General features: G+C 58.3%; 6 protein-coding genes across 6 annotated transcripts; 3 read left to right on the forward strand and 3 right to left on the reverse strand.

Annotated features, from left to right (window-relative positions):
* Nucleotides 1-251: 251 nt before the first annotated feature.
* D7B24_000684 (uncharacterized protein) lies at nucleotides 252-3,033 on the forward strand (the record flags this gene model as incomplete). Its single annotated transcript, XM_028634936.1, has 6 exons — nucleotides 252-495; nucleotides 572-1,902; nucleotides 1,962-2,046; nucleotides 2,099-2,782; nucleotides 2,840-2,858; nucleotides 3,021-3,033. The coding sequence occupies 6 exons, from the start codon at nucleotides 252-254 to the stop codon at nucleotides 3,031-3,033; spliced, it is 2,376 nt and encodes a 791-aa protein (XP_028498125.1).
* Nucleotides 3,034-3,176: 143 nt separating this feature from the next.
* On the reverse strand, nucleotides 3,177-3,891 carry D7B24_000685 (uncharacterized protein; the record flags this gene model as incomplete). Its single annotated transcript, XM_028634937.1, has 4 exons — nucleotides 3,177-3,218; nucleotides 3,275-3,304; nucleotides 3,356-3,750; nucleotides 3,801-3,891. 4 exons carry the CDS (start codon nucleotides 3,889-3,891, stop codon nucleotides 3,177-3,179), a joined length of 558 nt encoding a protein of 185 aa, XP_028498126.1.
* A 763-nt stretch (nucleotides 3,892-4,654) lies between these two features.
* Nucleotides 4,655-5,745, forward strand: D7B24_000686 (uncharacterized protein; the record flags this gene model as incomplete). The annotated part of the gene is made up of 2 exons (XM_028634938.1): nucleotides 4,655-4,933; nucleotides 5,017-5,745. The coding sequence occupies 2 exons, from the start codon at nucleotides 4,655-4,657 to the stop codon at nucleotides 5,743-5,745; spliced, it is 1,008 nt and encodes a 335-aa protein (XP_028498127.1).
* Nucleotides 5,746-6,127: 382 nt separating this feature from the next.
* On the reverse strand, nucleotides 6,128-7,288 carry D7B24_000687 (uncharacterized protein; the record flags this gene model as incomplete). The annotated part of the gene is made up of 2 exons (XM_028634939.1): nucleotides 6,128-6,612; nucleotides 6,688-7,288. 2 exons carry the CDS (start codon nucleotides 7,286-7,288, stop codon nucleotides 6,128-6,130), a joined length of 1,086 nt encoding a protein of 361 aa, XP_028498128.1.
* A 2,208-nt stretch (nucleotides 7,289-9,496) lies between these two features.
* D7B24_000688 (uncharacterized protein) lies at nucleotides 9,497-10,474 on the forward strand (the record flags this gene model as incomplete). The annotated part of the gene is made up of 2 exons (XM_028634940.1): nucleotides 9,497-9,590; nucleotides 9,750-10,474. The coding sequence occupies 2 exons, from the start codon at nucleotides 9,497-9,499 to the stop codon at nucleotides 10,472-10,474; spliced, it is 819 nt and encodes a 272-aa protein (XP_028498129.1).
* A 261-nt stretch (nucleotides 10,475-10,735) lies between these two features.
* Nucleotides 10,736-12,371, reverse strand: D7B24_000689 (uncharacterized protein; the record flags this gene model as incomplete). Its single annotated transcript, XM_028634941.1, has 4 exons — nucleotides 10,736-11,353; nucleotides 11,404-12,123; nucleotides 12,177-12,233; nucleotides 12,288-12,371. 4 exons carry the CDS (start codon nucleotides 12,369-12,371, stop codon nucleotides 10,736-10,738), a joined length of 1,479 nt encoding a protein of 492 aa, XP_028498130.1.
* Nucleotides 12,372-12,653: the final 282 nt, after the last annotated feature.

Genomic DNA, 12,653 nt, shown 5'->3' on the forward strand with positions numbered 1-12,653 from the left:
CGATCCCCCCCCTCGCTCCAAGAGCTTGGGACGTCCCACCACCACCGGGCCCTTGAACCGGCGCGGGACTCAGTCGACGCCAGGCATTTCTTTTGGTTTCCTTTACGTCCAGGCTCAGCTCTCCCCAGTCGATCTTTCTGCAAAGCTATAGCAACAAGAGCTGCTGGATCGACAACGCGCGCGCACGAACCCCCTCGAGGCCAGTCGATGACACAGGTTCCGAGCCCTCGTGACCAAGGCCAGACGCGGAAATGGCTGTCGACGTGGAAGAGCTGATCATCACTCCCTTCAAAGAGGTGGTCGAACGAGGCCAAGATGCCGTGACCAACGCGCAGGCCGCCGAAGAGGACGACCCCGAGATGGGGACCCAGATGGCGCGCGCCGCCCAAGCCCTCGTCAAGGAAGGGGACCGCGCCTTGAAGAGGCTGCAGCCGATCTGGGACGCCCACGTTGACAAATTCGGTGATGCGTTCAAGGACGCCATTCGTGACAGTGGTGAGTCTTGCTTCCAGTTTCTGGACCGTCGAGATGCCCGCAAGAAGCTGACCGCGCGCAAAAGATGAAATCGCAGAGAAGCGGCGCGTCCTGGAGGACCTGCTGTATGACTTTGAGGACTACATCGAGCTCGATTCGTTCGACCTCGACAAGTTTGTCGAGCTGCAGGCGGCTACGAAATCTTTCGCACTGCATGCCTTGAACATCGTCAAACGCTTAAAAGTCGAAGCGCCAGTACCAACCCCTCCAACACCGAAATCACCAGTCCACACATTTCCGCCCCTGCCGCCCCTGCCGCCCTCACGATCAGGCACCCGAGCGAGTTCGCGGCCCACAACTCGCGGAGGAGCGGTCGACTCTCCGGCAGACGGCTTCCAGACCATCTCGCAGTTCCCTCCTCCGCCTCTCCCTGGGAGTACACAGGATGAAGCATCTGCCAATGGCAACACGAGGCATCGCAATTCAAGCGGAACCCGCCAGCAGCGACGTACGTCAGGACTGCAACGCGCCGGGACCACCAGCTCCCGCGCGTCGTCTGTTCAAGCAGCAGACTCCCAGGCGATGCCGCTTCGAAGGGTCGACTCGTGGACTACAGCCGTATCCACGAGGCAGCAGCAGAACGAGCCAACGGCTCAACACCACCCTCCACCGCAGCAAGCTCAACCATCGCCCATGGCCCAGGTCTTGCGAGCTGACGGCAAGTCATCCGGCCTCGATGTCCTCGGTGACGAATTCGACCGCGTTCGTATTGTTTCCGAACCTCGGAGACTGTCTCCTCCCGCCCCGTCATCCTCCCCCCGGATATCGGAATGGGTGACTGACCAGACGAGTGAGCCGCATCCGGGCGTGCGCCGTTATATCGCGGGCGACAGACCCCCTGAGCATGCCGGCATGGCCAAGGTCGCGACGCGCGTTAATGTTGAGCCTCCGGTGATCCACAGCCGAACGTATCGCAATGGCTACACGTATGGCTCGCCCGTGGACAATACCGGGTATACGTCTGCAACCTCCGTCTTCGACCCCACCAGCCCTTCGACGACGAACCGGACATCTCTCTTCTCAGAACCGAACACATCGTCTGCTGGGCCCTCTCCGTGTATCAATCCCAACAGTGAGCCCCGAGGCGCCTCGCACGGAACCTTTTACTCAGAAAGCGATCACATGGCACCGTTGATGCTTCCGCCCTTGTCCGAGCACGACGATGGCTTGATGCTTGCGGACGAGACGAGAACAGTGAGGTCAGAAACAAGTGGGACGCAGATTCGTACCATCTCGACAGGCGCAAGAGAGACGGCGTGTCAGATCGGACCAAAGAGCTCGTTCCACCAGCTCAAAGGATTTTGCGATGGCGCCGAGCTATTCAAGAAAAGCGAGCATGCACGCGGCATGAAACAGGCTTCCATATATGTGAGTTCTTCGATATGCGTGGCTCTCAAGCTCGGGGTGGCTGACAAGCTACGATGTAGGGCCAGCTTGTAGCAGTCGGCCGCTGCACCAGCTGCGAGTTCTATCTCGTGCACAGTGAGATGACACGCGATCTGGAGAGAGACTGTAAGCTGATCATTCATGTTCTAACGAGGGTCTTTTACTGATTATACTGCAGCTCGTGCAAACTTTATGAAATTTAATGTTGTGTACCGGCTTCGCTTCATGTTCAAGTCGCACATGACGACCAAGAACCTGACCGAAGTCAGATATGCCTGCCTCTTCTGTACACAGACTGGACACACCGTGAGACACGGTGACGCCACAGCCTTTGTCTCCCAGGAACAGCTCCTTCGTCATCTGTCGCAACATCCACAACCTTTGCCTGAGATTCCTGGAGTGACCGTACTGTACGGAAAGGTGGAGGCAGGCCACGAGCTCGAGGAGGACTACGACCTGCACTTTCCAGATCCGCCGGCACCCAGCCCAGTGCCTGAGACGGCATTAATCATGTTGCCAACCGCCACGGCGATCAAGAGTAACGTGAAGCGGTATGGCGAGGTAGCGCCAGTCGCACCGGACGGGACCGACGATGTGCTCAAATTCTTGATCGGCGCCCAGATTGTGGGGGTTGAGTTCCCTGAGGAATGGGGTGGAAAGTGGTGTAGAGGGTGGCATGATGGCGAAAAAAAGGCGTTTCCGTCGAAAATGGTAGACATCGAAGGCCCGAAACAAAGCGAGGTTTCGTTGAATGCGAACAGCAGGATTTCTGTTACCGCTCGGTGGAAATGGAATCCAAAGGATGGCGCACGAACCGGCTGGTTACCCCTTGAAAAAGGGGACGTTATTCAGAACGTCGGCTGTAAGTGGAATCCAATCGACGTTGTCTTCGACAGGCAAGCTGACTGTAAGGATATAGGGGTATACCAGGATCACTGGTGTTGGTCGGGAACGAACAGCAAGGGAAAGTACGGTGTATTCCCAGCGTCGCATGTCGACCCAAACTCGTTGAAGGAGGGGCGAGAACCAACGAGGAAACCGACCAGCAAGGGGCTCTTCAGTCGCAGACGAGTGAGCATCAGTACTGAGTCATCATATAGTGGCGAGCGATGAGAATATGAGAAGAGACAGAGACAGTGAACGGCACGTGCCACTGACTATGGGGGTAAGCGTCGAGGATTCAAGTGGTAAACATTCTGGTCCGAAGGACGAGATATAAAGTATGCACGTATTGCGGCAGGGCTCCGCGGCTCTAGCTACGATCGCGGGCCCCTCGCGGGGTCATCAGAGTAGGGTATCTGTCAATAGAATTAGCAGTGGGCACAATTATGCAGAAGGGGAAGAACCTGCTTACCATGGCGGTCGTTGACATCATTCTGCGTTTCTTCTCTCATTTCAGTGTGATAGCAGCCTCCAGGCAGCTCACTTTCCGTACTCGGCTCTCGTCTCCTCCAAACTCATCACCCTCCATCACAACGTCATCCACGGTGGCGACTGTCCGTGTCCTCACTTGTACCTGACAGTCTGGCTGTTGTTCGAACCAGCTGGCCACGCTCAGGGTCTTCTCAATCGCCTTTCCTGTGCCCAGTACCAACACCTCGCAATTGCTTTCGCCCACAGTGCTGGTATCTCGATTCAGGAGATTGACACGTTGGGCAAGACTCAGTTTCTTGGTAGATGGAGCCCGGTCTTGAAGCGACCGATCCAGTTGCTTCCGCACACGTTTGACGACGGACATGAACGGTGTCGATGACGAAACATAGATGAGGCGTTCATTGGACGAGGCCGGTTGTTGGCGGCGGGGAATCGCACGCTTCTGGATCTTGGAGCCTGGAGAGGTCAGTCATGTCAAGGGTCTCCAGTCAAGGGAGCTTGCTTACCTTCGGCGAGTCGTGGCAGCTTCTCATGACGGTAAGGCAGCTGGATGGTGCTGGCCGTTTTGCGGCCAGATTCTGGTAGGTTTGGCGCCATGGTAGGCAGCGGTATATGTTGGTCGTGGTCTGGATGTATAGTGATTGGTTCGCATGCGAAAATTATCCTCGTCTCCAAGTTACAGGAGCAGCAGGGATATTTTCGGCAGCCTGGGCGTATTTTGTTTACTTGTTGTTTTAAGATCGATCTTGGAAGAAAGCCTTGAGGGTGTGTGCACGAAGCAGGGTGTACTGTGATTGCGGTGGCTTCTGAAGGCAAAAATGAAGTGACGGTGAGATGATAGTATCATACATCTGTCAGTCTCCACCAGTCCAAGCCGCCAGGTGTCGCACCTGCCCAACAGCCAGAAGCAGCCGTGCCTGAAGAATGACAAGGGCAGGTGCAGGCAGGTGGCCCCTGCGGCTCCAGCAGTGGGTCCACCAGGCCCCGCTAAAGCCAGGATGACGATGGCCGCCCTGTCAGCGGGCACGCGCGCTGATGCTGGCTGGAGCTTGACCTAGAGACATCCACGTCGCAACTCGCAACCCCGGCGCATGGTATCGCGAGCCACAACAACGGTTCTTTCAGCTGTCGAACCCAGCATGGCTGCCTGCGCGACACACAAGGCCACCACTCCTCAGCACACATAGCCATCATGTCCATTGACATCTGGCCACCTGTCTCTCCTGAAGAGCTCAAGGTGAAAAAGGAGCAGTCCCATGTGAGTGTGTCGACATCTTTGCCATGCCTCCTTCAGCGAGCTCCTTCAGCGAGCTCCTTCAGCGAGCTCCTTCAGCGACCCTGCCGTGTCCCAAGCCCCATCATGCCTCGTTTCCAGACACATTCCTCGCGCCGCAGACTTTCCACGACATCTGTCGATTCCATGGTGCTAATAGAGATTTCCACCGGCTGCAAGGCCCGCGAGTTAGCATGGATCCTCGAGGAGACCCGCGCCGTCATGACCGAGCTCAAGCATGGTCTTGACGGCTGTTACGCGCTCCTCGCTCCCATCGACCCCGGAAGCACTCTTGTCCTCAGCACGCACCGCAATGAGAAAGTCAAGGGACACATCACACGAGTCGGGACGAGGATAGTGAAAGGAGTAAGCTCATCTCATCCATCCGAGTGCCAACCCCCTGGACGCATGAGGAACCATGGCGTTGACACTGTCCTCCCCTGCGCCAGACCATCCACCTCCAGCTGCGGACGCTCCCGACCCAGAGCGTCGCCCTCGACCCCCAGAACCCGATCCACATCCCCTCGCTCGAAGCGCTCGGCACCCACCTCTCCGAATCCGTCAAGCTCCTCGCCCTCGCCCTCGACTCGCCGCCCTCGCCCCGCCCCATAGCCGACCACCTCCGCGCCCTCTCCATCTCCCTCGCCGCCTCGACCGCCCTCTTGCGCGGCCCGCCCCTCGAATCCCCCGACCCCTCGTGGCAGCACGCCTCCTGGCCCCAGGCGCACTTTGCCCCGCCGCTCCCGCCCAACATCGCCTTCCACCTCTTCCTGCAGGAGGCCACCCTCGTGCTGGCGCTGCGCGCCCTCGAGCCCGCCGACGCCCCGCAGCACTTTGGCCTCAAGCTCGGCCTCGCCCTCGGGACCTATCGCCGCCTCGAGCACGACGAGATGGACCACGTCTATCCGTTTCGCTACAGCCGCCTCACGGCTGGCGGTTCGCGCCACGTCCACCAAGGGGCGTCCGTCAAGCGTCGGCCCACCGGGTTTCACGAGGCAGATGATGATCTCGGCCCCGGAAGCGGCGCCGTCGACGTCTACGTGCGCGAGAAGGTGCGGGTTGAGACGGCGGATCCGAGCCTGCTGAGCCTGTATGCCAAGCTCCTCGCGCTGGGCAACACGCTGGCGCAGGCGAGGAGGAATCTAGCCGCCGTCATGGGCGAGGAACTAGATGACTGAGGTGTGGTTGCCAGAGCTGCAGGGATGGATGTAAGAATAGAAAATGGTTCGTGGTGTTGGGATACCCTAGGATTGTCAAACACTACGGGGTGGGGGTTTGGCCTCAAGGTAATTTTGCACGAAGAAGATGAAACGAAACAAGCAGGCACACAAGAGGATTTTCAGCGATTGCCGCCTGCATCAATTCTGCGTGATCTCTGGCAATCTCGCCGCTTCGCCCGCCTGCCGTAGCAAGGTATACGTACAAATGGCTCTCCGATGATCCGTACAACTCCCACGAAGAAAAAGACAGGAAAAAAAACAGAAACAGGAAACCATAGCAAGAAGGGGTGACGCTCCTTGCCCGTCGAGGTGGTCTTGTAGCAGAGTAGCAAAAGCTAGTTTATTGCACTGGCGACCAGGGCATGGGCGTCAGGATCCTCGACTCCATCTTCTGGATGAGGGGCACCGTCTTGTGGACCGTCTCGCTCCATCCCTCAATCTGCCAGCTCTGCTCGCGACGGATCTTGCGCTCCTCCAGGTTGGCAAACTGCCAGAGGTGGTGGACGGTGTTGAGGTCGCCAATCTGGACGAACCAGGCGCCGACGCCCTCCATGACCTCGCGGCGGGCCTTGAGGCCGCGCCTCCAGTGCGTCTCCCACTCGAGCAGGTTGCCCGGGTGCAGGGTGTACGAGCGCAGCTCAAAGATGCCGCCGAGCTTGCGCGGGGGCGTCGTGGGCCAGAATGAGAACTCCTGCATGAGGGAGTTCTTCCTGGAGTGGATGAGGCTGCGGAGCTTCTTTTCAAAGTCGGCGTACTCGGGGTGATTGGCGATGTTGTGGATCGACTCGTGGTACCCCTGGTATCGCTGGTACTCCCAGATGTGGACTGACATGTTAGTTCATTCAACCATAGACCTCCTGCGGCTGCAGCCAGTGCAGGTGCGGGTGGGCGTGTACTCACCAAAGGTGTTGGTGTCGCCAATCTCGGTTCTCCAGCTTCCCACGAGGTGGACCTTGTTCTCGGGCAGAGCGGCCATCTTGGGGTACCAATTGCTGATGAGGTCGACGTACTCCTCGAGCCTGTCCTGCTTGACCTCGTGGAAGGAGATGGTGTGGACATATTTGCCGCGGGCAAGGACCTGGCTGAAGCTCGCCTCGAGCTGGGCCTCGAGCTCGCGTCCTTCCTTGGTCCCATAGATGAGGTTCGTTAGCGGGCCGGCCTTCTTGGTAGGCTCTTTGGCGTCGGCCTTGGATCCTGCAGAAGAGGCACTCAGTGAGCCGAGTTTCTCGGCGTCGGCGGGGGACAGGGAGGAGGAGGGGGGAGGGGGAGAGGAACGATGAGCCCACGCACTTGCTTCCCTCTGCTTCTGCTGGTCGACCAACTGCTCTCGGAATGCCTGCTGCCTCTTGTTGAATTCTTCGACGCTCTGGGGCGAAGCGCTGATGTCGGCCATGCCGGGCGTCTTGGTACATGGCTGGCCAGTGGTGGAGAAGGCGGCTCGCAGCGCCGTGCGGGGGGTCGCTGCGCCGGCAGCTGCGCGCACCAAACGCTGGCTCAGCATGGTGAAGGTGAGGGGGGGGGGGTGTGACGGAGGGAAGGGAAGCGGTTGCTGGTGGTGTTGATGGTGTTGCTGAGGTCAAAGTGGCAGAAGCAATAGAAGGTCGTCGCGCCAGCAAGGAGGAGGCGGCTGAATGGTTTGATCAACGCACGGGAGTGCGCACGGTAGATTGTGACCGAAGCGTCGAGCTATATTGAGATCCCGAGGTGCAGCAGGTAGAGAGGCAGGGCGGCGGAAAGCAGGCAGGTACTTCCGAGAGAGAGAGAGAGAGCAGGGACCGTGTCGTGCTGTTTGGCAGCGTTTCACAGGCAGAAGCGGGAAGCAAGCTGTTGCTGGTCAGATAGCCGCGCCGTGGGAGTGCAGCTTCAAGGGGTAATTGGATGGTGGTTTGGGATGCTGAGCAATGAGTGATCTCCTATTGCAGTTCACCCCGCACTTGGAGTAAGGGTAATTGATTGGAAGGTCGGCCCAGGGCAGGTGATGCTGGCAGGCAAAAGGGGATGGATGTGCAGGATGGTGGTGGTGTGGTGTGCGTCGTGTGGGTGACAGTGTGTGACGGACAAAGGGAGGGGGGAAAGGTGTGGCCGTTACTCTCCCGTTGTACAGGTGCTGGATCTGGGGAAAGCTGGGCTTCGGGGGGGGGGGCGGCTCACCCACGGCAGAAGCAACGGGGGACAGCTCATGTGGGTCGGAGCCCAGAACTGGCTCGTCTCGCCTGAGGACCAGTGCGGAGAAGCTGGGCATGATGTCACCTGACGGAGAAATCAAGCGCCGTCTGCAGCACGTGACCATGGGCTTATCATCCACGAGGCTTATCGACCAAAATGTCCAGTCAGCACAGTGAGGAACTCCTGCCTGAGGCTGCCTGACCGGCTAGCGGCTCAACCCGACGACAGACGAGGCATCGGAGGAAAAAGGCTCTCTCTTGATAGCTTCACCTCGGACCCTTGAATCAACCACCCTCGAACGCTAATCCCCCACCAACCCAACGCCTCCCCCACAAATCGTCAAGATGCTCTTCGGTGCTACCCCCCTCAAGAAGTTCCCGGCGCCCGTTCGTACGTCAATCGCTGCTGCTGCATCCGCTCGCGCCTCATCCGTACTGACCCGAATGTAGTGAGGCCCATGGCTCCCTTCTACGCCGCTGGTACGATTGCCGACTCCTGACCCCCGAACCTCGACACAAAAAACTGCGAAACGGCAACAGAGGACAGACTCGCGACGAATTCGGCATGCTGACACACACGACAGGCCTCATCATCGCCTACGGCATCAACTCTGCCCAGAACGCCATGATGGCTTGTATGTCCACCAAGAGCCATTGCCTCCCTACGAAGCACGTGGGAACTGACAGCGCATTGCAGCCGACGAGTGGAAGAAGGATGCCCGCAACCCTGCCGTCAAGGCCGGTCACTAAATCGATCGTCGATCGGGACGGGGTGCCAAGGAGATGGAAGTCGTATGAACAGAGGCTAGTTCGGCAAGGAAACAAACATGCATCGAACGACCACCGACGACGTGCTAGAGGACGATTGTATCATAGACCGGCGACACGCATTAATTGAGTTGTTACCGATTTGACACCCACACCTTCATTCATACGAGTACGCGACGCTACCTTAAGGCATCATGAAGCAATGGCTGTTTGTCGACGACCACGCACATCCCCCAACAGAAATGTAATGACCACCGTGACACTCTGAACCATGGAGTGTGGCCGGGGTCATTACTGAGGCCTTACACTACGGCGTGGCATTTGTTCTCCGAGGTAGTCCTCATGATCCTTCGAGTGATCAGAGTGAAGTATCGTAATCACGTGACGTCCGCAAGCCGCAATGTGTATACTGCATCTCGCGAATCTTCCATTCGAAAGTTTAATGACAGCCGCGACTGATTCGTAGATACGTGGATTACTTGATGCAGTCAAGACAGACTTGTATTACGCTTCAAATCGGTATGAATCATTCGGCGGCTTTGCATGTCCCGAATGTGATCGAATCCCACGACGCCCTTACAGTGACAATTGCATGCTAGATCCACTTAATGAGGCGCTCTTCAACTCAACAACCGCACCACATGCGATCTCTCCGATTGTCCAGGCACCCGGCTCTACGACGTCCGACACCTCCAGGTACACGTATATTGCCAATTTACCCGTCTAGATCATACGTGGGGCTCTGTCGATTTATTCCTCTCACCACAGTTGCACCCATGTCTACGGCAACAATCCCAGTGCCTAACGGCACGGCTGATAAGAAACCAAGAGTCAGCACCAAGAAGGAATTCAAGATTCTCATGCTACATGGTAAGCTATGCGCATCCAGCGTTCTCCATCTCCCATTCTAGCAAGTGCCTCCCATCATAGAATGTGTGATGAAACGCAGCCCACCAACGAAAACACGACCAGTCGCAAAACTCATCTTCATCTTACCGCCCCTTGGAAACCTCGACTAACACGCGCCAGGCTACACGCAATCGGGACCCCTCTTCCGCTCCAAGACGCGCGCGCTCGAGAAGCTCCTAGCCAAGGCTCTCACGCCCCTGAACCTGACCCTGAACTGCATCTACCCCACCGCGCCAATCAAGCTCAACCCCGCCGACATCCCCGGCTACCAGCCGCCGGCGGACGACGCCGAGGACGTGCCGGCGCCGGACTCGTGGGCCTGGTTCCGCCGCCGCGACAATCCGTCAGACGCCGACAGGCCGTCCTACGTCGGCCTCGACGAGGGCATGTCGGCCATAGCCTCGACGCTCCGCTCGTCCGGCCCCGTCGATGCCGTCCTCGGCTTCAGCCAGGGCGGCGCCGTCGCCGCTCTCGTCGCCGCCGCCCTGGAGACGCCGCATCGTGCGGTCCCCGCCGACCAGGCTGCCTGGGTGACGGCCCTGCGCGAGGCCAACGACGGTCGCGGCCTGCGGTTCGCGGCCGTGTACTCGGGCTTCTTCGCCGTGGACGAATCGCTGGCCTGGTGCTTTGAGCCCAAGATCCGGACGCCGACCATCCAGTTCATCGGCAGCCTCGACACGGTCGTCGACGAGGGCCGCAGCCGGGCGCTGGTCGACCGCTGCGAGGAGGCGGCGGTCGTGGTCCACCCAGGCGGCCACTATGTGCCCATCTCGAAGGAGTGGGCCATGGCGCTGGCGGGGTACGTCAAGCACCATGCGCAGGACCTAGAGGCTGCCAAGATGTAGGGGAGTCCGTCAGTGCATAGCACGCAACATAGACACTAGATGATCGCAAGGTAGACATCAAGGTTACATGCCCCATCTCGACAGGGTTGATATTCTATATTCTACAGTGACAAGTCTCCAGACGAGTCCGCCGTCCGCGGTTATTCTCGTCACAATCACAGAGTCGCTTCGCCTCCCAGCCCATTTGTTAGCCGATCCTCCAAAGCAGACACGTGTAGCCGTTCCCCGAGCGTCTGAAGACTGACACACTGTCAGACTGGCTTAGCGTGCCTTCGCGGCCGTCTTGCCCTTGCTTGACTTGGACGTTGGCTGGATGCGCGCCATCATCTCCTCCTTGGTGATGAGGTGGTCGATCCTCTCCAACAGACCGAGAAGGCTCTTCATGTTGCCGCTCCACTCGTTCAGGACGTCATCGGCATCTCTGGGCTTGGCGAAGCTGACGATGCGCGCTGGTCGATCAATCTTGGCGTATACCGTCTTGGAGGTGACCAGGTCACTGATGTACTTCTCCGTCTCATCTTCGGTCAGATCCAACAGCTGAGTGAGACGGCTCATCTGGATGCGAGTGTAATACTTGGCCACAACGCGGACGTTGTGCTCAATGACACGCTTGCGAAGATCTTCCCAGCGCTGGTGCGCCTTCTCATCCGCAGACTGACCGGCCTGGGCGTCGAAAACGTCGGTCTGGCAGAGATCAGGGCCGAACCTCTTGGCCACTTCGGGCCACCTCATAAGCTCATGAACTGTGAAGAGCTTCAAAATCTCCTCCTCGACGGGCACCTGGGCATTGCGGGTGTCACGCAGAATTCGGTGCAGGAGGTCATGCTGCTCGTTGTCGTGGGGTGCGAGGATAACAAAGTAAATGATGCGCTGGAGCACCTAGAAACAGAATTAGCGATGCATAGAACAGGCGGAACTCGCATACGTACCGGGTGCAGCTTGGCAGGGTCGTTCTCGACAGCCTCCGTGTCCAGGACTTGTCGGTAGTTCTTGCAAACCTCGAGGTACTTGTTGTCGTGCTTCGCCAGGATGATCTGCTGCTCGTAGTATCGCAGCTTTAGGTCTGTTGTGTCATCCACCTTTTCTTCTGGCACCTCTTCACCACGAAGTCTCTTCTTCTCGCGCTCCTTCTGCTCCTTCTCCAGCTGCTCGGGTGTCTTCTTCGGTTTCCTGGACAGATACCGGGTGCTGATCTTCCTGCTCAGAATGCCGGCCTGGGTCCAATCTCCGCTCTCGATGCACAAGGCGACCTGCGCAAGAATGAACTCTGTCTTTTCTCTCCGGTCCATGGAACCAAACGTTTCCACCTGCAGTTCGCACAGAATCTCTGTCGCAGCCTTGAGGTCGCCCTGTTCCTTCTTGATATCGGACAGAATCTTGGTGACGCGCGCGCGCTCAACTTCGACGAAGATCTTGCCCTCGGTGACAGTTCGTAGAGTCTCAATGAGCGACAGCTTGATTTTGAGGTCTGGCGTCTCGTCGAGGAAGCCAACAACGGTCTGCACCATCTTGGTGATGGCCTGCTTCAGCTGACTGTGCTTCTTCGACAAGACGAGCACCTGCTCGTTGAGAAGAGACCAGTTCTTCGCATTCTTGCAGATTGTGACGATGGCGACCAGCACGCGAGACGTGGAGGCGAGATCTGAAGCCTGGGGGTTGGTCAGCAATATGGTCGGTGTTGGCATGACGTCGACAAACGCACTTGACGAGTTTGCTTCTCGAGCACGGCAAGACGCTCGACAGCGGCCTGGATGTCGCTCTACAATTCCAAAGTTAGCGGCGGTCCTGCTGCTGCGTTCGTGGGCTGGCGCACCGATGCGAGCTGCTCCGCTTCGGGGATCTGCTTGTCGGCCTCCTTCGAGAAGTCCTTCTCGGGCTTGAGGGCTCCTTCCGACATGATGGCGGGTATTGGTGGTTTTCGTGACGCGATATATCTTCTGTCGGGAAGTGGGGAGTTGAGCAGATGTCGAGGAAACGAGGTGTTGGTGGTTGATGTTGCAAGGGTCGTTGGTGGTGATCGTTGTTTGGCGGCGACCTGGAGCTTCTCTGTTCGAAGCCCGCCCGGGCTAGGTACCAGGTAGCTCACGCAACATGGTCGTGCCTGCCGGCGGCGGGCCCACTATTGCGCATGGTGACGGCAAAGCGTTTGGCCGGCCGCCGTGGTGTGCTGACGTAATGG

Source organism: Verticillium nonalfalfae, assembly GCF_003724135.2.
Source record: "Verticillium nonalfalfae strain VnAa140/NRRL 66861 chromosome Unknown scaffold_11, whole genome shotgun sequence".
Taxonomy (NCBI): Eukaryota; Fungi; Ascomycota; class Sordariomycetes; order Glomerellales; family Plectosphaerellaceae; genus Verticillium; species Verticillium nonalfalfae.